Source organism: Coregonus clupeaformis, chromosome 15 (genome assembly GCF_020615455.1).
Source record: "Coregonus clupeaformis isolate EN_2021a chromosome 15, ASM2061545v1, whole genome shotgun sequence".
Taxonomy (NCBI): Eukaryota; Metazoa; Chordata; class Actinopteri; order Salmoniformes; family Salmonidae; genus Coregonus; species Coregonus clupeaformis.
This window is the reverse complement of record NC_059206.1, coordinates 42,411,137-42,435,500: the sequence shown is the minus strand read 5'-3', so window position 1 is coordinate 42,435,500 and position 24,364 is coordinate 42,411,137. Positions and strand designations below refer to the sequence as shown.

Below are 24,364 nucleotides of genomic sequence, written 5' to 3'. Positions count from 1 at the left end.
AGAACCGACCAGTGTTAACATTGTAGGAAGCAACCATTGGAGGCAACCCGTCCGCCTAGGTCAGGAATGGGCAACTTTGATGTGGGTGGGGGCCACAAAAATCTGAAGTCATCATGAGGGGCCATAGTTGCCTCTCAGTGAGATTGTTTAAACGTTTTAGAGTTAATTTTGTGCAATTCTACACTTTTTGCCATGGGGTGTGGAGAAATGTTTGCTGTTTTAAAGCTATTTTGCTGTAATTCTACACATTTTGACATGGGGCGGAGAGAAGATTTAGCAAGTTTATAACTAATATCATGCACATTTTTAAGTTTTAGATTTAATTTAATGCAATTCTACTAATTTTGCTATGGGGCGGAGAGGAAATTAGCAGTTTTACAGCTAATTTCCTGCTTTTCTACACATTATGCCATAGGGTGGAGAGAAATGTTTGCTGTTTTTTATATGATATCTGAGTGAGACTGACTAACAAAATCAATGGGGGCTGTAATTCGACCTTGATTACTACAAGTTTAGATAGCTGGCTAACTTACCGATCTATACATTTTTTTGTTGACATGGGCTAATTGAGTGATTATCAGTGACTGGCACAACAAGAGAAAACTAATTTCGAAATTGCATCTTGTGTATTCTACTATTCTACCTCGCAACAGTAAGATCTCGATTGAGTTCCATACCTGGCCAAGGGAGACTAGAGTCAGAGAGGAAGAGGGGAAGCGATGGCGTTTTTGTGGCGTTTTTTTTATGGAGGTCAATGAGAGTGTCGAATTTGGTTAACAAAAAATGTAATGGCTTATTTGCTACTTGTGGCTTATTTGATCAAATAGAAGTTTCGTAATTATTAGGTTGTTACGAGTGTATTGATATAAGTAGGACGAAAAAACACGTTATACAGGAGTTGTGCCTTATCGTCACTAGTTACCACAGCCACAAAGTCATAACCCCCGTCTATTTCTACAGTTTCTCTTCTTAAAATGTGATTTTAAGCCTAACTTTAACCACACTGCTAACCTTATGCCTAACCCTAACCTTCAATAAAGATCAAAAATCAAATTTTCATGCATTTTTACGATATAGCCAATTTTGACTTTTGGCTGTGGTAACTAGTGGAAACCGTTATACCTGTTTTGCACACGAGTATCTGCCCTCACATTGTCTAGAATGGTCTCACCTTGGTCTAGAATGGTCTTGCCTCCTCCCGACTGCCATCCATTGTTGAAGACATTCCTTTCATTGTTAGAGCGGCCACTAGAGTATGTGGTTAATATAATAGATAATATGTGCTAGAGTGCACGGGAATGAAAATGAAGCACACCCAGTAACCAGTACCACTTGGTACGTTGTATTGTGAACACCCAATCAGCTAGCGTCAGCAACTGACAAGAAACCAATCGCTGAATGACTTTATATTCTGTGGGCGGGTATACTCCATGTTTTGCAGGAAGTTGAACCATCGCTGTGCAGTAAAAACAACAAAGTACGAAGCGTATAATTTCAATAACGTTTAACCTATTTTTCATGTTAATGCGTTGTAAAGGCAGGTCTGAACTTCAATCAACTTCTGTATGCATTGTCTCGCGTTGTGTTTATTGGTAGAGGTAACTTGCTAAAAGCTCACAAGTTAGCTGTAGCAGCTAACGCGTTAGCCACAATCACGAGACAGTCAAGTCAGTGGTGTCCCATGCGTGCGAGCTCTGTGTTACTAATAGGGTGTTATTTGTGTCTACAGAACTTCTCGTTCCTTAGGTTTGATAGAGCTGGGTGTAACTGAATGGTTAGATAACATGCATTCTTGGTAACATACATTCGGTGTGCCTTCTTTAGCTTGTTCATCATGAAGAATAAAACATACAAACTTGTTGTGCACAAGAAAGGCTTTGGAGGCAGTGGTGAGTGAATTCCTTTCAGTGACGGTGTAAAACGGTTCACAGTGTTTTATCTTGTGTTGGGTGAAATGAATGCTGTTCTGTCGTTGACAATAACCCCTCCTGATGCACAGACGATGAGCTGGTGGTGAACCCCAAGGTGTTCCCTCAAGTTTCCCTTGGGGACATAATTGAGATTGCACACCCCACAGATGAATACAGGTGAGCATGCATACCAAGAAGTTATCTTTTGCCTGGGTCTATATATTGGTCAAAAGTTATGATAGTTTCTCCTCTTTTTCCAACAGCCCTCTCTTGCTGCAGGTGAAGAGTCTCAAAGAAGACCTCCAGAAAGGTAAAGCATGACTCATTTCCTCCAGTTTTAGGGGAAGCCCCTATAGAACCTAGCTAATGAACTGATCAATATCCCATTTGATTGTAAATGACATGCAGAAGGGAAGCTCATCAGTAAATCTGTAGCCTAAATACAATGTATTCATTCTCTCCTCTAGAGACAATCAGTGTGGACCAGACGGTGGCGCAAGCCTTCAAACTCCGGGCATACCAGGATGTAATCGTTAACATTGTGGATCCGAAGGTGTGTTTTCTATGCATCATATTTCCAATAGGATTTGATTGAATTACAGTACTCTGCATTTTCAAGCTGATTTTTAAAGAGAGCTCATGCTGTATATGGATTTCTGTGGTAGGATGTAACTCTGGACCTCGTAGAGCTCACCTTCAAAGACCAATACATTGGAAGGGGAGACATGTGGCGACTGAAGAAGAGTCTGGTGAGAGGGAGTCTGTTTGAATACCTGTGTATATGCTATTGGTGTTTAGTTAAGGTAGCCTACTTCTTGAATCTGTGCCTAGTAGAACTTCATTAACACTCTATTTATCTTAGGTGAGCACCTGTGCTTATGTGACCCAGAAAGTGGAATTTGCAGGGATCAGGTATGCAATACCATTCTTAACGCATTAATAATAATAGATATGTTATTGCATGTGTAAATATGTTTTATGTTATTATGTGAGTTTCTGTCCCTTACTTTGTATCCTCTCTCTGTTACCTTCAGAGCCCAGGCCAGTGAGTTATGGGTGAAAGGAGAGAAGGTCACCTGTGGATACATCAGTGAAGACACCAGGGTAAGCAATGTCACCTTTAAAAATAACTGCCTATTAAGATATTGCAGGTAGACTACTGGAAATGTAGACACTGTATGTAGTTAATAAATATGTTCTCCAGTCTCCCTACGATAGAGTGCTTTTCATATTTGTGATGTTTAATGCAGGTGGTGTTCAGGTCGACCTCTGCCATGGTGTACATCTTCATTCAGATGAGCTGCGAAATGTGGGACTTTGATATCTACGGTTAGTTTTTCTTCTATCCCAGGTTATCAGGTGTTGGTTTGGCTAGATGTGTATTGTTGAGTGTGTGAGATTGAGTCTGAGTGTTTCTTCTGTCTTGAGTGAGTGGGTGGTTTACTGAGATTGGCATTGAGCAATGAGCCCTGTAATTTGTCAATGAGGAGGAAAATAAAGTTTTCATTTGTTTTCAGGGGATCTCTACTTTGAGAAGGCAGTCAGTGGTTTTTTGTCTGATCTTTTTGCCAAATGGAAGGTTTGTGACTTACGTTCTGTGTCACACTTGCAATGCATAAACCCATTAAATAAATGTAATCAACACATTTCTAGGCAGTAAACGATGCAAAAGTTCTTAAGGTATTTATCCTGGTGAGATTTTGTTGACTTTTTCAGGAGAGGTATTGCAGCCATGAAGTGACAGTGGTGCTTTTCTCGCGCACTTTCTACAATGCTAAAACCTTGGGTGAGCCTTTTCTTCCTGTTTCCATGAGACATCAGGAATATCACATGCTAGCTATTATTATATTTAGATGTTCTGTTTTTCTTCCCATCTTCTATAGAGGAGTTTCCTGAGATCTTGAGAGGTTCCATCAGACAGGACCACGAGGGCCGTTTCTATGAAGATTTCTACAGGTTTACTGTCTTTCAGCCTCATTATTTAAGTCTATTTCAATTATATCTTCATGATGTCCGTTTGTGTAGGTCTACTGATTTCAGTTATAGTTACCAGTTTAACTCTTTCCCTCATCTGTCAAAGGTCTGACTGACTGTTTCTCTTGTGTTGTGTCTTTGTAGGGTAGTGGCTCAGACTGAGCGACGTGATGAGTGGGTCTCTCTACTGGTCACCATCAAGAAGCTCTTCATCCAGTATCCTGTCTTGGTGCGGCTAAAAGAAGCAGGTAATGAATCAGACACAACTTTGTACATTTAGCGTTATGAGCAGGGCACTTATGAACATTACTATGTTATTTATGTTTACTTGTGTACATGTGGTTATTTTTGTGATAGTTGGTTTTCCCTCCGGCCATAACTCTACTGCTGCTCAGGGGAATTACCTTGAGGCCATTAACCTGTCTTTTAACGGTGAGTGCATCATCTGCTCATTATATTGTGTGATGCTCAGTGTTCATAATGAGCCACATATCATCTTGTCTCCTTATGACTTTCAAAAATACAGTCCTGTGCCTTTCACAGTCTTTGACAAGCACTACATAAACCGCAACTTTGACCGCACCGGTCAGATGTCTGTGGTCATCACCCCGGGGGTGGGAGTGTTTGAAGTGGACCGACTGCTCATGATCCTAACCAAGCAGCGCATGATTGACAACGGTAGGTATTTATAACAACAGTAATGGGATGGACAGTCATATACATTATTGATGGTCATAAATTATTTGCTATTAGAAGGTGATAGGACTAAAGTGATTATTCTGACATATTTGTTTTCCATTGCCAGGTATCGGTGTAGACTTGGTGTGTATGGGAGAGCAGCCACTCCATGCAGTGCCTCTATTTAAGGTAAGACGGACTGAACCCAAATAAAAACTCAGAGGTTAAAGTTCTCCGTCACTGCAACGGATTTTTGTAATATGGATGACGCATGAGGGTTTTAGTAAACAATTGTATTATTTTGTGGGGGGGTTATTATTTTAGTTTTAAAAAAGCTCCAGGCCACACTTGAACGTCTAAAACTAGATAGAAAGTATGTAGAAATGATAATGGACCTATATATTTTCAAATAACTGCCCTTTTTCTGTGCCACAAATCGATTTTGACAAAGAAATCTGTCATAAAAAAATCTGTCCGACCGTCCGCTGAATTTCGAAATCCCGATGTGGTCCTCGAGCCAAAAAGTTTTCCTGAGATCGACTTAAGTTTCAGTCATGGATTAACTTTTTCTTTAACCCCTGGAAATGCCTCAATCCTCATTATGACCAAATTATTTGGACTCAAGTCGATGTGCAGCAGACCTGTTTTAACTATGTTTGTGGAAGGGGAACAAATAGTTACTTTGGCGGTGACCACATCTATTTGAATACAGATCCCCAAAAATGACTACTTTTCAAAACTATTTAAATACAGATCTCAGAAAGTGACTACTTTCCAAAACTATTTGAATACAGATCTCAGAAAGCAACTACTTAAAAAAAAGTAGAAGGCAGTTTGGGGTATTTCGTTTCCTTTTGACATGTAATAGCCATATTTTGTTACTATTAGGATCCTCATTAACACTTAACATTAAACTGTTCTTGTGCTTGTTTTAATAAAAATCGAATTACTTTTTGAGCAACATTTTATTAGCATACATAATACTTGCATTGCAATGAGCTGAGTTTTGTAACTACTGTACACAAGGAATAGTTACTGTTCCTTATTCCAAGTATGAAATAACTCCATTATTATAAAATTATAAAGCTATTTCCAAAGTCCTTTATAACAACATTGCTATTGTAAAAATCACTAAGTTACTACACATGTATAAGAACTTGATCTCAAGTGTTACTGTATTACCTTAGTTACCTTTGTCATTTTGAAACTGCAAAAGTTGTCTACTCTAATGTTGAGGTGATTCCATGTCCTCCATGTATTTAATTCTAGCCTATAGGCTATATTCATATCTAAGAGCCATCCAAACCATGTGTTTATGGTCATATATCTAGACTAATTCAACTAACTGTTGTAGTTTTTGGTTCTTCATCGAATATTCGGCAAGTTTTCAAATAACTTGCATATTTTCAAATACCTTCAAATATTATTTGGTTTTCTGAGACCTGTATTTGAATATCAAAGAAAATAGTTGCCTTTTAGTTTGTTAGATTCTTAATAAACAGAGTAAAACACACGGACGACTAGTGAAGCTCAAACCAAGTTTATTCACCCACTGGGTCACACAGCTGCATAAGACAAAGACATATTTACACAAGCACTGGTATTTAAACCTTCCTCCTATGCTGAGTCTCCTCCTTACACATCTGACAGCCAATACAGCTCTGTTGCTAGACAGGACTTTAGTGATGCCTGTTCTTTCTCACTTCATCTGACCTGACCTGACCTCGGCCCCCATTCCTCACTAATCCACAGCTATCCACCCTTATCAGTGACCCCACCATATACATTCCTCCTACATATAACCATGAACTTCTGGTGTAGAAAGTATTTCATATTACAACCCAACAACTGAAACCAGACTGTGGCCCTTCTCCACTCCATAGGATACCAAATATCTAACAATAACATGTTCTGACACAATGTAAACTTTCTGCATTCCCCTCTCTCCCTCAGTAACAAGTTTAGAAGTCAGAACCCATCAAGTTGAAACTATATAAACTATATTTGACTACCTTGAGTATTTGAAAAGTTGGTATTTTTAAATAAACTACAAAATACAACAATTTTCTGCCCAGGTCTGATGTGCAGATACAGAATGTATGTTATTGCTACCAGTTTCTGAGTTATGATTTTCTACAATATGTCACTATCTTTGTATTTTGTATTGGATGGTTACTGTATGTTTTCCCTGTGATGTTGACAAGCTGCACAACAGGACAGTGCCTGGAGACTCACGACTGGGGGATGACTACAACCTGCCACACTGGATCAACCACAGGTAAGAACAGACAGACACAGCTTACGGATAAAGATGGAGAGATGGAGGAGGACAGAGGAAGGGTAATATGGGTGAGCGAGGTTAATATATTTCAGGATGGGAGACTGTTGAATATCCCTGGGTTTAGAGAAGGGGATGTTCTTCTAATGTTATCTCTTTCTGTTACCATGACCACAGCTTTTACACATCCAAAAGCCAGAACTCCTGCAGCTGCTTTACTCCTCGCATCAAGCTGGCAGGACGCAAGGTACTTACAGTATATAGACCTAATCCAGATGCACCTACTATTCAGCCAATATTTTTCATTAGGCTTTTAGCTCACCTGTCATTTATTTTCTCCTTCTGTTTATATCTAGCTCCATGCAGAAAAATTCAAGAACAACAAAGAGCACAGTAAGAGAGAATGTCTTTATTGGTTAATTCCCCCTCTGCGATGAACTATCATTCCTTTTTCTTCTCTAACGAACTGTGCCTCTTCTTCATTGTCTCTCTCAGCTCTTGGGGCTCCGAAGGACGAGAACAGCCTTCCCATCCAGGTGGACTACGATGCCCATGATGCACAGGTGTTCAGACTCCCCGGGCCGTCCCGAGCCCAGAGGAGCACCAACTTCAGGTGCTGCTCAAACACAACCACACATTTATGACACACTTCCAATGAATAGGGTTAGGAGTAAGTATAGGAGTAACTCAGTGCGACGGTCTTCTAGGGTGGTCCGAGAGAGGGAAGTGAGTGGAAGGAGAAGCTGGGGGTCTGCGGACGTGAGTGGGGGTATAGGGGGCGGTGTGTCCCCCCCTGTCCGCTCTTGTGGGCCTGATGAGCAGCGGAGCCTGGCCTCTGATGACAGTCTGGGCAAGGTGTCCAACATCCTGCTGATCCCCCGTCTGCCCCCAGCCCAGTACGGAGAGGTCAGCAGCTCCCTGGGCTACACCAGCACCAGAGGTACCAGGAAACAAACCCCTTGTATGAGTGATTAGTGTGATGGTTAATCGTGAGGGTATGTTATCTAATCATGTGATGAGTAGCCATAAGAGTGTTTATTACAACTGTGCTAATGTGTGTCTGACTCTCTTTCTCTCTCTCTCTCTCTCTCGCTCTCACTCTAAGAGTTGTTGGAGAAGATGATGGAGTCTCAGCGGGACTCCAGTGCTCCGGGGAGGTTCACGGTGGGGAGTGCTGAGTCCACCCTCCATGTGCGCCCAGGGGGCTACACCCCTCAGAGGGCTCTCATTAACCCCTTCGCCCCCTCACGCATGCCCATGAAGCTCACCTCCAACCGCAGGCGCTGGATGCACACCTTCCCCGTGGGTGAGGACACAAACACAATCACACACCTTCATCCACTTAGAATTAGACACACACTCAAACCCGGCAGTTTAAGCTTAAACTTTTTCTTTGTCTCAAAATCTGCATCAGCCAATTAAAATCTTTGACGTAGTTGCATGTGATATAACGCTAAATGTTAGCTTTTCCCATCAAATAACATGGCACACTTGGCTCTATTCTAACAACACCAGCTGGACATTATTATTTTCTGTAATTCTGCATCAGCCAATTACAAATGTTGACGTAGTTGGACGTGATAGAACACTTTTTCATAAGAGTGTCCTTAACAGATGTCAAACAGCACCATTTGCTAATCAAACTGGACGATTAGCTCACAGTGTATTGAGCCTAGCTCCTGGTAATTTTCGCTGTTTGCGGCAAGTTGTATTCCCAGGTGAGATATAGTATTTTTTCCTTTGAAATGTAGAATTACATGTATTGTGTGTTGCGAAGGGAAGTGCATCCAACACATAGAAAATGTAGATGTTTATTTTATATATATACAGCTCTGGAAAAAAGTAAGAGACCACTGCAAAATTATCAGTTTCTCTGGTTTTACTATTTATAGGTATGTGTTTGGGTAAAAATAACATTTTTGTTTTATTCTATAAACTACTGACAACATTTCTCCCAAATTACAAATAAAAATATTGTCATTTAGAGCATTTATTTGCAGAAAATGACAACTGGTCAAAATATCAGTAAATATGCATTGTTGTCAGACCTCGAATAATGCAAAGAAAATAAGTTAATGTTCATTTTTAAACAACACAATACTAATGTTTTAACTTAGGAAGAGTTCAGAAATCAATATTTGGTGGAATAACCCTGATTTTCAATCACAGCTTTCATGCGTCTTGGCATGCTCTCCACCAGTCTTTCACATTGATGTTGGGTGACTTTATGCCGCTCCTGGCGCAAAAATTCAAGCAGCTTGGCTTTGTTTGATGGCTTGTGACCATCCATCTTCCTCTTGATTACATTCCAGAAGTTTTCAATGGGCTTCAGGTCTGGAGATTGGGCTGGCCATGACAGGGTCTTGATCTGGTGGTCCTCCATCCACACCTTGATTGACCTGGCTGTGTGGCATGGCGCATTGTCCTGCTGTAAAAACCAATCCTCAGCGTTGGGGAACAATGTCAGAGCAAAAGGAAGCAAGTTTTCTTCCAGGACAACCTTGTAAGTGGCTTGATTCATGCGTCCTTCACAAAGACAAATCTGCCCGTTCCAGCCTTGCTGATGCACCCCCAGATCATCAACGATCCTCCACCAAATTTCACAGGGGGTGCGAGACACTGTGGCTTGTAGGCCTCTCCAGGTCTCCGTCTAACCATTAGACGAACAGGTGTTGTCTACGGTCCAATCCTTATGGTCTTTTGCAAACCTCAGCCTGGCTTTTCTTTGCTTCTCATTGATGAAGGGCTTTTTTCTAGCTTTGCACGACTTCAGCCCTGCCCCTAGGAGCCTGTTTCGAACCGTCCTCGCCGTGCACTTCACCCCAGCTGCCATTTGCCATTATTTTTGTAGGTCACTTGATGTCATCCTACGGTTGTTGAGTGACATTCGAATGAGTTGGCGGTCATCCCGGTCAGTAGAGAGTCGTTTTCGCCCTCTGCCGGTCTGTAGCTTTGTTGTCCCCAATGTCTACTGCTTGACCTTCTTCTTATGAACCGCCGTCTTTGAAATTTTAAGGATGGAAGCAACCTGACGCTCACTGTATCCCTATGCCAGTAAAGCCAGAATTGAACCCTTCTTTTCCTCTCTCAAAACTTTCCTTTTCAACTCTTTTGGCATGGTCAATAGTTATTTTTTGATTAATATTACTTTTGAGGTACTATTAGCACTGTTTCTGCCATCCAGCTGGTCCTATTGCAAGAGGATAGTGATGACCACCGCAGTGGTTTTTATACTTTCCCTTGTTAAATAAGTTTAGGTTCAGGTGATCACCTAATCAGTACCTAATTCAATAGAATGAGGTGTGCCTGTGTTGGAATTCAACAGACACTGGAATGGAATGGCTGTCATTCATGTAGAGATGCTGATTGCAGTGGTCTCTTAATTTTTTCCAAAGCTGTATATATATTTTTTACTTTTACCCCTTTTTCTGATATCCAATTGGTAGTTACAGTCTTGTCCCATCGCTGCAACTCCCCTATGGACTCAGGAGAGGCGAAGGTCGAGAGCCATGCGTCCTTCGAAACATGACCCTGCCAAGCCGCTCTGCTTCTTGACACACTGCTCGCTTAACCGGAAGCCAGCCGCACCAATGTGTCGGAGGAAACACCGTCCAGCTGGCGACCGAAGTCAACTTGCAGGCGCCCGGCCCTCCCCTAACCCGGATTACGCTGGGCCAATTGTGCCCCACCTCATGGGTCTCCCCGTAACGGCCGTCTGTGACACAGCCTGGGATCGAACCCGGGGCTGTAGTGACACCTCAAGTACTGCGATGCAGTGCCTTAGACCGCTGCGCCACTCGGGAACCCCAAAAATTAAGATTAAGAATACATTTAACGAGGAGCTGCATCTTTCTTCAGCCTTATAGACAAGTACACTGCTAATAATCAAGTGCGTTATTTGAATCGAGCATCGAGGACCAGCAGTGAACAGTTTTTTCCTTAACAATAAAGCTTGACGTGAGGGAGCCTCGAACCCGTGGTTACTGTATCCCGCAAATTCACAGTTAACCGGTTTAGCGGTGTATGCAACCTGGCAGTGATTGTAATGGAGGTACATGACAGCTATGACAAGACCATGAGGCTCTTTGACATTTTTTTGTTGATGGACGATAAACTTAAAAGTTGTATAGACCTCCTTGATCTTTTTCCTGTAAAAGCACATAAATGTATATAAAACGAATAAGGAAAAACTTGGGATTTTGTCATATATTCGAAAATGTGCCTTTAGAGTTTTGTCTAACGTTAGTAGTTAGTAGCCTAGTCAAGGATGCATCATGCAATATTGGCACACTACACTTGTGACAGACCAAGTGGAACAAAAGTAACATTTGGGGGTTTACATTATCTTTCTGGTGGCCAAGTTGACCTATTTTATGAAATGCCATTGGTTGGTGGATATAAAGTCTAAGATCTTTGATAGGCTGATGCGGAATTTGTTACAGGAAATAATCACAACCACCTGGTCAGGTTAGGATAGGGCTAAATGTGCGATGTTATACAGTGGGGAAAAAAAGTATTTAGTCAGCCACCAATTGTGCAAGTTCTCCCACTTAAAAAGATGAGAGAGGCCTGTCATTTTCATCATAGGTACACGTCAACTATGACAGACAAAATGAGAAAAAGAAATCCAGAAAATCACATTGTAGGATTTTTAATGAATTTATTTGCAAATTATGGTGGAAAATAAGTATTTGGTCAATAACAAAAGTTTCTCAATACTTTGTTATATACCCTTTGTTGGCAATGACACAGGTCAAACGTTTTCTGTAAGTCTTCACAAGGTTTTCACACACTGTTGCTGGTATTTTGGCCCATTCCTCCATGCAGATCTCCTCTAGAGCAGTGATGTTTTGGGGCTGTCGCTGGGCAACACGGACTTTCAACTCCCTCCAAAATTTTCTATGGGGTTGAGATCTGGAGACTGGCTAGGCCACTCCAGGACCTTGAAATGCTTCTTACGAAGCCACTCCTTCGTTGCCCGGGCAGTGTGTTTGGGATCATTGTCATGCTGAAAGACCCAGCCACGTTTCATCTTCAATGCCCTTGCTGATGGAAGGAGGTTTTCACTCAAAATCTCACGATACATGGCCCCATTCATTCTTTCCTTTACACGGATCAGTCGTCCTGGTCCCTTTGCAGAAAAACAGCCCCAAAGCATGATGTTTCCACCCCCATGCTTCACAGTAGGTATGGTGTTCTTTGGATGCAACTCAGCATTCTTTGTCCTCCAAACACGACGAGTTGAGTTTTTACCAAAAAGTTATATTTTGGTTTCATCTGACCATATGACATTCTCTCATACCTCTTCTGGATCATCCAAATGCACTCTAGCAAACTTCAGACGGGCCTGGACATGTACTGGCTTAAGCAGGGGGACACGTCTGGCACTGCAGGGTTTTAGTCCCTGGCGGCGTAGTGTGTTACTGATGGTAGGCTTTGTTACTTTGGTCCCAGCTCTCTGCAGGTCATTCACTAGGTCCCCCCGTGTGGTTCTGGGATTTTTGCTCACCGTTCTTGTGATCATTTTGACCCCACGGGGTGAGAACTTGCGTGGAGCCCCAGATCGAGGGAGATTATCAGTGGTCTTGTATGTCTTCAATTTCCTAATAATTGCTCCCACAGTTGATTTCTTCAAACCAAGCTGCTTACCTATTGCAGATTCAGTCTTCCCAGCCTGGTGCAGGTCTACAATTTTGTTTCTGGTGTCCTTTGACAGCTCTTTGGTCTTGGCCATAGTGGAGTTTGGAGTGTGACTGTTTGAGGTTGTGGACAGGTGTCTTTTATACTGATAACAAGTTCAAACAGGTGCCATTAATACAGGTAACGAGTGGAGGACAGAGGAGCCTCTTAAAGAAGAAGTTACAGGTCTGTGAGAGCCAGAAATCTTGCTTGTTTGTAGGTGACCAAATACTTATTTTCCACCATAATTTGCAAATAAATTCATTAAAAATCCTACAATGTGATTTTCTGGATTTTTTTTTCTAAATTTGTCTGTCATAGTTGACGTGTACCTATGAGGAAAATTACAGGCCTCTCTCATCCTTTTAAGTGGGAGAACATGCACAATTGGTGGCTGACTAAATACTTTTTTTCCCCACTGTATAATGGTAACAGCTAACATGTAGCATTTTATCACGTGCAACTACGTTGACGATTTTAATTGGCTGATTAACAAAGTAAAAAATAAAATAATTAAAGTATCAGTGCATCACAAGCACAGGGCAGTCATGATGCTACAGGTACAATGCATACGTTCCTGTACAGAACATCTTTCACGTGTTCCAGGTCCGTCGGGAGAGGCCATCCAGATCCACCACCAGACCAGACAGAACATGGCTGAACTGCAGGGCAGCGAGCAGAGAGACCCCGCCCACACCTCCGCCGAACTCCTGGAACTGGCCTATCACGAGGCCACTGGCAGGTTAGACACGCCCCAGGGGGAAGGTCATGCCTCTTTTATGTAATTATAGTTGAGTCTATTGATTATTTCCCCCCTGTGAACTGTATGTTCAGACGGACAGCATCAGAGAGACGACAGGCTGGAGAGAATGGGCTGTACTCCAGCGGAGGGATGGAGGAGTATACTCATGGCAGCCCAGCCAGCAGCAACAGCACTGGTATACACACACACGCACACACACACACACTAGTGCATCTGACTCACTATATAAGCATTGTATATAGCACACACAAACCCTGCCAGTTATCTTTTCTCTTAATGTTATATGGTTGATGATCACGCAATTGGTTTTAATGCTGATAGTGTCTGTGCAGGAACACCGGTAAACCGTGGCTCCTCGTTTGAGGACTTTTCATCTGGCAGTCTGGATCCAAGTGAGTCTGTGCTGCCCTATGAAAGAAAACACACACACGACACAGACACACTTGGACACAGTCTCACACGTCATGTACACAGTAATATCCTATCAGTTTGGTTGGGAACATTGCTTGACAGCCGAACTGATAATTGGAATAAGCCCTAACATGATGAACTGAACGCTTATCCAGCTGGACCCCTGATTGGCTGAATCCTCCGTTTGGTGTCTGTCTCTGTGAGCCTCAAACATCATACTGAGGGAAATACAAGGGTTCATAAAGGTTCACACATTATTGGGTCACGCACATCCCCCTCTCTCTCTAATGTCCTTCTATCTACCTCTGACTATCTCTCACTTCCATTCTCTATCTTCCAGGTTCTCTAACTCTTTTTCGGCTTCCTCTATATTCCCCCCCCCCGGCTTCACATCTCTCTCCTTAATGTATCTGCTATCATGTACTCTATCATACATAAAAGTATTATAATCTCTGCTCTCATGTGTATGTGCTTAATTAGCCTCTTCCAGGTATTTGTGTGTGTGTGACTCCTGTCTGTCTGCATGGGCGGTAGGTAGCCTAGCGGTTAAGAGCATTGGACCAGTAAACGAAAGGTTCGAATCCCCAAGCCGACTAGGTGAAAAATATGTCTGTGCCCTTGAGCAAGGCACTTAACCATAATTGCGCTGGATAAGAGCGTCTGCTAAATGACTAAAATGTAAATGCATAAATTACTGTCCATAATTTCTATGTGGTATGTGTAGTGTGTTTTTTTGCATGTACTATATATATGTGTTTGTATGAGCCATACAGTGCCTTCGTAAAGTATTCAGACCGCTTTACTTTTTCCACATTTTGTTAGGTTACAGCCTTATTCTAAAATGTATTAAATAGTTTTTTCCCTCAACAATCTACACACAATACCCCATAATGACAAAGGAAAAACAGGATTTTAGAAATGTTTACAAATGTATTGAAAATAAAAAAAACAGATACCTTATTTACATAAGTATTCAGACCCTTTGCTATGAGACTTGAAATTGAGCTCAGGTGCATCCTGTTTCCATTGATCATCCTTGAGATGAGTTTCTACAACTTGATTGGAGTCCACCTGTGGTAAATTCAATTGATTGGAAATGATTTGGAAAGGCACACACCTGTCTACATAAGGTTCCACAGTTGACAGTGCATGTCAGAGCAAAAACCAAGCCATGAGATCGAAGGACTTAAATATTACATTTACATAATTATTCAGACCGTTTACTCAGTACTTTGTTGAAGCACCTTTGGCAGCGATTACAGCCTTCGAGTCTTCTTGGGTATGACACTACAAGCTTGGCACACCTGTATTTGGGGAGTTTCTCCCATTCTCTGCAGATCCTCTCAAGCTCTGTCAGGTTGGATGGGGAGCGTTGCTGCACAGCTATTTTCAGGTCTCTCCAGAGATGTTCAATCGGGTTCAAGTCCGGGCTCTGGCTGGGCCACTCAAGGAAATTCAGAGATTTGTCCCGAAGCCACTCCTGCGTTGTCTTGGCTGTGTGCTTAGGGTTGTTGTCCTGTTGGAAGGTGAACCCTCACCCCAGTCTGAGGTCCTGAGCACGCTGGAGCAGGTTTTCGTCAAGGATCTCTCTGTACTTTGCTCCGTTCATCTTTGCCTCGATCCTGACTAGTCTCTTAGTCCCTGCCGCTGAAAAACATCCCCACAGCATGATTCTGCCACCACCATGCTTCACCGTAGGGATGGTGCCAGGTTTCCTCCAGACGTGACGCTTGGCATTCAGGCCAAAGAGTTCAATCTTGGTTTCATCAGACCAGAGAATTTTGTTTCTCATGGTCTGAGAGTCTTTAGGTGCCTTTTGGCAAACTCCAAGCGGGCTGTCATGTGCCTTTTGCTGAGGAGTGGCTTCCATCTGGCCACTCTACCATAAAGGCCTGATTGGTGGAGTGCTGCAGAGATGGTTCTCCTTCTGGAAGGTTCTCCCATCTCCACAGAGGAACTCTAGAGCTCTTTCAGAGTGACCATCGGGTTCTTGGTCACCTCCCTGACCAAGGCCCTTCTCCCCAGACTGCTCAGTTTGGCCGGGCGGCCAGCTCAAGGAAGAGTCTTGGTCGTTTCAAACTTCTTTCATTTAAGAATGATGGAGGCCACTGTGTTCTTGGGGACCTTCAATGCTCCAGCAATGTTTTCATACCCTTCCCCAGATCTGTGCCTCGACACAGTCCTGTCTCGGAGCTCTACGGACAATTCCTTTGACCTCATGGCTTGGTTTTTGCTCTGACATGCATTGTCAACTGTGGGACCCTATATAGACAGGTGTGTACCTTTCCAAATCATGTCCAATCAATTGAATGTACCACAGGTGGACTCCAATCAAGTTGTAGAAACATCTCAAGGATGATCAGTGGAAACAGGATGCACCTGAGCTCAATTTCAAGTCTCATAATAAAGGGTCTGAATACTTACGTAAATAAGGTATTTCTGTTTTTTATTTGCAACAAATTAGCAGAATTTTCAAAAAAGCTGTTTTCGCTTTGTCATTATGGGGTATTGTGTGTAGATTGCTGAGGATTTTTATTCATTTAATCCATTTTAGAATAAGGCTGTAATGTAACAAAATGTGGAAAAAGTCAAGGGGTCTGAATACTTTCTGAAGGCACTGTATATGCGTGCATGTTTGTGTTGTAATCACACTGCTGATGAGATCACGGCTTATCACGTGCTTATCACATCATCACAGATTGCCACGTCGATTGTCACAGAGCCTCAGTCTCCTGCATGTGTTGATCAGAGCTCCAGCTCTGTCAATGACACTGGAATCATCATCAGGTGCAATGAGAATAACACTCTGCTCTTTTTTTCTTCCCCCTCTTTTCTCTCCCTCTCTCTTTCTCTACTTTTATTTTTGTTCGTCCGTTTCTGTCTGTCATTGGCTGTTGTTTTTCCCACGCCACTCTCTTATAATTCCAACCTGTATCTTTGTTCCTTTCCAAACTTTTTGTTCCACATTTCCACACTTTCCCCTCCTCCTACTTTATCAACCACCTCTGCACACCTTCCTTTCATTCCAAACATATTTCTCTCTTTTGCTTGTCCTTCTTTTCCTATTTCCTTACCTACCTCCTCCTCCTCCACAAAATGCACCCTGTTGGGTGGTATGTGTGTTTGCCATGGGGCAATTGTTTGTTTGTTTGTCTGTCTGTCTGTCTTTGTGTTGTATGGTATTTTTGTCTGGTTGCGTTCGTGTGTGTGTGGTGGGGGTTCCCCTGAAGCCCTGCTGCTGTCTGCCCCCCCGACAGTGCCAAGCTTCTGTTGCACGGTGGGGGTAGACTGGAAGTCTCTGACCACACCCGCCTGTCTGCCCCTCACCACCGACTACTTCCCCGAATGGCAGACCCTGCAGAACGACTACACTGAGGGCTGCTACGACCTGCTACCACACACTGACTTGGAGAGGTACAGGACACACACACACATACACATACACACTGTAGAACGACTACACTGAGGGCTGGTACGACATGTTGCCACACACTGACCTGTTGGGGTAGAAAGTGTAACTCGCAGAGTACACACACACCTCACGTAGTATACAAAATGACTACTGCAACACTGACTGCATGGTCTATTGCCTTACTGAGAAATATAGCAACTAATAGAGCAGCAGCTACAGTGAGGGAAAAAAGTATTTGATCCCCTGCTGATTTTGTACGTTTGCCCACTGACAAAGAAATGATCAGTCTATAATTTTAATGGTAGGTTTATTTGAACAGTGAGAGACAGAATTACAACAACGAAATCCAGAAAAACGCATGTCATAAATGTTATAAATTGATTCGCATTTTAATGAGGGAAATAAGTATTTGACCCCCTCTCAATCAGAAAGATTTCTGGCTCCCAGGTGTCTTTTATACAGGTAACGAGCTGAGATTAGGAGCACACTCTTAAAGGGAGTGCTGTCCACAGAAGCAATCAATCAATCAGATTCCAAACTCTCCACCATGGCTAAGACCAAAGAGCTCTCCAAGGATGTCAGGGACAAGATTGTAGACCTACACAAGGCTGTAATGGGCTACAAGACCATCGCCAAGCAGCTTGGTGAGAAGGTGACAACAGTTGGTGCGATTATTCACAAATGGAAGAAACACAAAATAACTGTCAATCTCCCTCGGCCTGGGGCTCCATGCAAGATCTCACCTTGTGGAGTTGCAATGATCATGAGAACGGTGAGGAATCAGCCCAGAACTACACGGGAGGATCTTGTCAATGATCTCAAGGCAGCTGGGACCATAGTCACCAAGAAAACAATTGTAACACACTACGCCGTGAAGGACTGAAATCCTGCAGCGCCCGCAAGGTCCCCCTGCTCAAGAAAGCACATATACAGGCCCGTCTGAAGTTTGCCAATGAACATCTGAATGAATCAGAGGAGAACTGGGTGAAAGTGTTGTGGTCAGATGAGACCAAAATTTAGATCTTTGGCATCAACTCAACTCGCCGTGTTTGGAGGAGGAGGAATGCTGCCTATGACCCCAAGAACACCATCCCCACCGTCAAACATGGAGGTGGAAACATAATGCTTTGGGGGTGTTTTTCTGCTAAGGGGACAGGACAACTTCACCGCATCAAAGGGACGATGGACAGGGCCATGTACCGTCAAATCTTGGGTGAGATCCTCCTTCCCTCAGCCAGGGCAATGAAAATGGGTCATGGAGGGGTATTCCAGCATGACAATGACCCAAAACACACGGCCAAGGCAACAAAGGAGTGGCTCAAGAAGAAGCACATTAAGATCCTGGAGTGGCCTAGCCAGTCTCCAGACCTTAATCGCATAGAAAATCTGTGGAGGGAGCTGAAGGTTCGAGTTGCGAAACGTCAGCCTCGAAACCTTAATGACTTGGAGAAGCTCTGCAAAGAGGAGTGGGTCAAAATCCCTCCTGAGATCTGTGCAAACCTGGTGGCCAACTACAAGAAACGTCTGACTTCTGTGATTACCAACAAGGGTTTTGCCACCAAGTACTAAGTCATGTTTTACAGAGGGGTCAAATACATATTTCCCTCATTAAAATGCAAATCAATGTATAACATTTTTGACATGTGTTTTTCTGATTTTTGTTGTTGTTATTGTGTCTCTCACTGTTCAAATAAACCTACCAATAAAATGATAGACTGATCATTTCTTTGTCAGTGGGCAAACGTACAAAATCAGCAGGGGATCAAATACTTTTTTCCCTCACTGTACATGCACCTGTTTCAGATGCCCCACCCCTCTCACCCTCCCTCTCTCTCTGTCTCAGGCGGGATGATGAGGCCCCGGTGATGAGTGCCCCTCAGGTGTTTGAGGAGTTTATCTGTCAGCGGCTGATGCAGGGCTACCAGATCATCGTCCAACCAAACAAAAGGAAACCCAAGCCCGCTGTGGCCCCACCCCTCAGCAGTAGTCCACTCTACACCAGAGGTGTTCTATACCCTCTCTGTCTGTCCAGGCCTGTGGCTCTGCTCTGACACAGTTACCTAATACCACCACAGTCACAGTTAGCTACTGGCTGACACTGTTCACTTAGAGATGATTCCCTTATACAGCATATTTATTTGCATAATTTAATCATTTGGTAAACCACAATAATCTCAGTTTGGACCAAGTGCAGTCATTTACCCTCTGTCTCTCTCTTCCTTCTTCTCAGGGCTGGTCTCTCGGCGCAGGCCAGAAGAGGAGGAGAGTCTGTACTGGCTCAGTATGGGCCGTACCTTCCATAAAGTCTGCCTGAAGGATAAAATCATCACTGTTACCCGCTACCTCCCCAAGTGAGTCTCCAGCCTTACATTAGAGCCATACTCCCAGCTAAATCATCAGACTATGTTTGCATGTCACTCACCTGTAATGTGTGTGTGTGTCAGGTACCCGTATGAGTCAGCCCAGATCCAGTACAGCTACAGTCTGTGCCCCCCTCACTCTGAGGCCCACTTCCTGTCCTGCTGGGTGGAGTTTGGTCATGAGAGACTGGAGGAGTACAAGTGGAACTACCTGGACCAGTACATCTGCTCTGCTGGCTCTGAGGACTTCAGGTACCTACAATGCATTCAGAAAGTATTCAGACCCCTTGACTTTTTCCACATTTTGTTACGTTACAGCCTTATTCTAAAATTGATTAAGTTGTTTTTTCCCCCTCATCAATCTACACACAATATCCCATAATGACAAAGCAAAAAAAGTTTTTTTGAAATTTCTGCAAATGTATTAAAAATAAAAAGCTGATATCACATTTACATAAGTATTCAGACCCTTTACTCAGTACTTTGTTGAGGCACCTTTAGCAGCGATTACAGCCTCAAGTCTTCTTGTGTATGACGCTACAAACTTGGCACACCCGTATTTGGGGAGTTTCTCCCATTCTTCTCTGCAGATCCTCTCAAGCTCTGTCAGGTTGGATGGGGAGCGTCGCTGCACAGCTATTTTCAGGTCTCTCCAGAGATGTTTGATCGGGTTCAAGTCCAGGCTCTGGCTGGGCCACTCAAGGACATTCAGAGACTTGTCCCGAAGCCACTCCTGCGTTGTCTTGGCTGTGTCCTTAGGGTCGTTATCCTGTTAGAAGGTGAAACTTCGCCCCAATCTGAGGTCCTGAGCGCTTTGGAGCAGGTTTTCATCAAGGATCTCTCTGTACTTTGCTCCGTTCATCTTTCCCTCGATCCTGACTAGTCTCCCAGTCTCTGCCGCTGAAAAACATCCCCACAGCATGATGCTGCCACCACCATGCTTCACCGTAGGGATGGTGGCAGGTTTCCTCCAGACGTGACGCTTGGCATTCAGGCCAAAGAGTTCAATCTTGGTTTCATCAGACCAGAGAATCTTGTTTGTCATGGTCTGAGAGTCCTTTAGGTGCTTTTTGGCAAACTCCAAGGGGGCTGTCATGTGTCTTTTACTGAGGAGTGGCTTCCGTTTGGTGACTCTACCATGAATGCCTGATTGTTGGAGTGCTGCAGAGATGGTTGTCTGTCTGAAAGGTTCTCCCATCTCCACAGAGTAACTCTGGAGCTCTGTCAGAGTGACAGTTTAGCTGGGTGGCCAGCTCTAGGAAGAGTCTTGGTGGTTCCAAACTTCTTCCATTTAAGAATGATGGAGGCCACTGTGTTCTTGGGGACCTTCAATGCTGCAGAATTTTTCCCCAGATCTGTGCCTCGACACAATCCTGTCTCGGAGCTCTACGGACAATTCCTTCAACCTCATGGCTTGTTTTTTGCACTGACATGCAATGTCAACTGTGGGACCTTAAATAGATAGTTGTGTGCCTTTCCAAATCATGTCCAATCAATTGAATGTACCACAGGTGGACTCAAATCAAGCTGTAGAAACAGCTCAGGGATGATCAATGGAAACAGGATGTACCTGAGCTCAATTTCGAGTCTCATAGCAAAGGGTCTGAATACTTATGTAAATAAGGTATTTCTGTTTTCTATTTGTAATACATTTGCAAAAATTTGTAAAAACCTGTTTTTGCTTTGTCATTATGGGGTATTGTGTATAGATTTATGAGGGAAAAATTTAATTTAATCCATTTTAGAATAAGGCTGTAACGTAAAAAAAAAAGTGGAAAAAGTAAAGGGGTCTGAATACTTTCCGAATGCACTGTATATACAGTCACACTTCCAAATTACTCATATTTTTTACCTTATCTACCGTTCCTGTGCCATAGTTTGATAGACTCTCTGAAGTTCTGGCGGACCCGCTTCCTGCTGCTGCCAGCTGGGGGGGCTAGACGTGTGGCGGACGGCGAGGGGCACTGGGACGTGTACGGGGAGGGAGCGGGGACGGTGGCGGGCAGAGAGGGCATGACGGGCACCGGGGACTGGGCCCTGCTGGACGGCTTCATCCGCTTCCTGGAGGGACTCAACCGCATCCGCAGACGCCACCGCTCCGACAGGATCATCAGGGTAACACCCTAAAACACTGTCTTAATCATTTAAAAAGACAAAAACTCAAAAGATTAACCCAAATGATGTGATTGAGCAGTCTTGCAAACCCAGCCAAGAGAGAAACTGACTCTGCCAGAAACAATGATCCTATGCCAATGTTGTTGTCTTGAGCTGTTTGAAGTTTTAAGCTTCTTGTCATACTGTCTTCCCCTCTCATTCTGTCTGTAGAAAGGACCGGCGATGAAGGGTCTGCAGGTGACTGGTCCTCTCTCTGCCTACCCTCCAGAGCCTGTAGCGCCCCCTCTAGGCAAGAAAGGCACCTCTGCTTTATCAGCTCTCCTGGAGTTGGAGCAGAATCAGAAGTGAGTGTAGTTGTCCTTTCTGTGTGCTTTCAATGGAACCTTGTGTGTTTCCAAATTATTGGATGCACAGGGTATCTGACATTGAAGGTACCGGTCTCACAATAATGATGCATTTCCTGTCTGCAGGACTCTAGAGGAGCAGCAACAACAGGGGAAACCCTCAGCTGCCACCAGTGAGTCTTCCACTGTCTCCACGACCACTACATATGTGGACAGCCCTCGCAAGGTGGGTGTCTTTGTGTGGTTTTGGGAAGGAACACAACGATCAAGGTTTCCTGTTTGGGTAAAAGGGAGCTCAATTTCTGTTGGGTAAAAGGGAGCTCAATTTCTGTATTGGGTTAAAAGGAGCTCAATGTCTGTCTTGGGTTAAAGGGAGCTCAATTGGGGCATTTTGGGTGTGTGTTTTGGTTGGGGGCATTTTTTGTTGTTGGTATGCATGGAATGTTGGTTTGCCGTTTATAGGGGTTTATCTTTGCTTCCTTATTATGGGGTTTCGCTTTGCTTTTGTTTCCTTCTCTCCTTCCCCACCTTTCTCTCCTTCACTTGTTTTCCTGTTGATGGACTCTGGGTTTTTCATCCTGTGGTGTATCCCTCTTCCTATGCTGACAGGATGCTGCCTTCATTTTGGATTTTATACGTAGCCCTCGTTCCTCCTACATCTATCACACACAGGTCAGTAACTAGGGGCACTGGACGCCGCTGCATCTGTTAGAGTAGAAGTGTGTGTGTGTGTGTTGTCCTGTTTCAAGTTTTAATGTCACATGCACAAGTACAGTGAAATGCTTTTCTTGCAAACTCAAAACCCAACAATGCAATAATCAATAACAATTTAATACTAGAAAAAAACACACGAGAATAAGAGTAAGCGATATGAAATACACAATAAAGTAAGTAAGTATACTATATATTTAAATATTTAAAAAGTCAGTTCCAATACCATATTTACAGTGTATTCAGAAAGTATTCAGACCCCTTGACTTTTTATACATTTTGTTACGTTACAGCCTTATTCTAAAATTGATAAAATTGTTCATCAATCTACACACAATACCCCATAATGACAAAGCAAAAACATGTTTTTAGAAATGTTTGCAAAAAAATTAATAAAAAGGAAATATCACATTTACGTAAGTATTCAGACCCTTTACTCAGTACTTTGTTGAAGCACCTTTGGCAGTGATTACAGCCTTGAGTCTTTTTGGGTATGAAGCTACAAGCTTGGCACACCTGTATTTGGGGAGTTTCTCCCATTCTTCTCTGCAGATCCTCTCAAGCTCTGTCAGGTTGGATGGGGAGTGTCGCTGCACAGCTATTTTGAGGTCTCTCCAGAGATGTTGGATCGGGTTAAAGTCCTGGCTCTGGCTGGGCCACTCAAGGACATTCAGAGACTTGTCCCGAAGCCACTCCTGCGTTGTCTTGGCTGTGTGCTTAGGGTCGTTATCCTGTTAGAAGGTGAAACTTCACCCCAATCTGAGGTCCTGAGCGCTTTGGAGCAGGTTTTCATCAAGGATCTCTCTGTACTTTACTCCGTTCATCTTTCCCTCGATCCTGACTAGTCTCCCAGTCTCTGCCACTGAAAAACATCCCCACAGCATGATGCTGCCACCACCATGCTTCACCGTAGGGATGGTGGCAGGTTTCCTCCAGACGTGACGCTTGGCATTCAGGCCAAAGAGTTCAATCTTGGTTTCATCAGACCAGAGAAACTTGTTTGTCATGGTCTGAGAGTCCTTTAGGTGCTTTTTGGCAAACTCCAAGCGGGCTGTCATGTGTCTTTTTCTAGTCCAAGGCGTGCACACCATCCACCGCTTCCGAGTATATTACTCGCTAATGTTCAGTCTCAGGACAATAAAGTAGATGAGCTCAGGGTGAGGATCTCCTTCCAGAGAGACATCAGGGACTGTAACATACTCTGTTTCACGGAATCATGGCTCTCTCCGGATATACTGTCCCCGTACATAAAGCCAGCTGGGTTCTCAGTACATCGCGCAGACAGGAATAAAGAACTCTCCGGGAAGAAGAAAGGCGGTGGTGTACGTTTTATGATTAAACACTCATGGTGTGATTGTGATAACGTACAGAAACTCAAGTCCTTTTGTTCACCCGACCTAGAATACCTCACAATCAAATGCAGACCGTATTACCTCCCAAGAGAATTATCTTTGGTTATAGTCACAGCCGTGTATATACCCCCTCTAGCCGATACCACGATGACCCTCAAGGAACTACACTGGACTTTATGCAAACTGGAAACCGAATATCCTGAGGCCGCATTTATTGTAGCTGGGGATTTTAACAAAGCAAATTTGAGGAAAACGCTACCGAAGTTCTATCAACACATTGACTGTAGTACTCACACTGGAAAAACACTCAACAACTGCTACTCCCCCTTCCGGGATGCCTACAAGGCCCTCCCCTGCCCTCCCTTCAGCAAATCAGG

The 24,364-nt window shown here is 43.5% G+C and overlaps 1 protein-coding gene across 6 annotated transcripts in view; it reads left to right on the top strand.

Annotated features, from left to right (window-relative positions):
- Positions 1–1,421: 1,421 nt before the first annotated feature.
- depdc5 (DEP domain containing 5, GATOR1 subcomplex subunit) overlaps positions 1,422–24,364 on the top strand; it is a 33,424-nt gene continuing 10,481 nt past the window's right edge. For 3 of the 6 annotated variants that reach the window (XM_041898177.2, XM_041898174.2, XM_041898180.2), the window contains exons 1-33: positions 1,422–1,477; positions 1,825–1,889; positions 2,000–2,087; positions 2,174–2,220; positions 2,378–2,463; positions 2,576–2,659; positions 2,773–2,822; positions 2,945–3,014; positions 3,161–3,239; positions 3,428–3,489; positions 3,627–3,696; positions 3,794–3,866; positions 4,029–4,132; positions 4,242–4,316; positions 4,428–4,562; positions 4,690–4,751; positions 6,767–6,840; positions 7,018–7,087; positions 7,197–7,233; positions 7,336–7,453; positions 7,548–7,780; positions 7,946–8,146; positions 13,126–13,261; positions 13,354–13,457; positions 13,615–13,674; positions 16,924–17,107; positions 18,949–19,109; positions 19,336–19,456; positions 19,550–19,717; positions 21,343–21,580; positions 21,791–21,924; positions 22,051–22,150; positions 22,534–22,596. In XM_041898177.2, coding sequence (XP_041754111.2) covers positions 1,431–1,477; positions 1,825–1,889; positions 2,000–2,087; positions 2,174–2,220; positions 2,378–2,463; positions 2,576–2,659; positions 2,773–2,822; positions 2,945–3,014; positions 3,161–3,239; positions 3,428–3,489; positions 3,627–3,696; positions 3,794–3,866; positions 4,029–4,132; positions 4,242–4,316; positions 4,428–4,562; positions 4,690–4,751; positions 6,767–6,840; positions 7,018–7,087; positions 7,197–7,233; positions 7,336–7,453; positions 7,548–7,780; positions 7,946–8,146; positions 13,126–13,261; positions 13,354–13,457; positions 13,615–13,674; positions 16,924–17,107; positions 18,949–19,109; positions 19,336–19,456; positions 19,550–19,717; positions 21,343–21,580; positions 21,791–21,924; positions 22,051–22,150; positions 22,534–22,596 — 3,399 coding nt within the window. In that variant the 5' untranslated portion in view covers positions 1,422–1,430. The remainder of the gene's footprint in view (positions 1,478–1,824; positions 1,890–1,999; positions 2,088–2,173; positions 2,221–2,377; positions 2,464–2,575; positions 2,660–2,772; positions 2,823–2,944; positions 3,015–3,160; positions 3,240–3,427; positions 3,490–3,626; positions 3,697–3,793; positions 3,867–4,028; positions 4,133–4,241; positions 4,317–4,427; positions 4,563–4,689; positions 4,752–6,766; positions 6,841–7,017; positions 7,088–7,196; positions 7,234–7,335; positions 7,454–7,547; positions 7,781–7,945; positions 8,147–13,125; positions 13,262–13,353; positions 13,458–13,614; positions 13,675–16,923; positions 17,108–18,948; positions 19,110–19,335; positions 19,457–19,549; positions 19,718–21,342; positions 21,581–21,790; positions 21,925–22,050; positions 22,151–22,533; positions 22,597–24,364) is intronic. The other 3 variants (XM_041898176.2, XM_041898178.2, XM_041898179.2) reach the window with 3 other exon arrangements.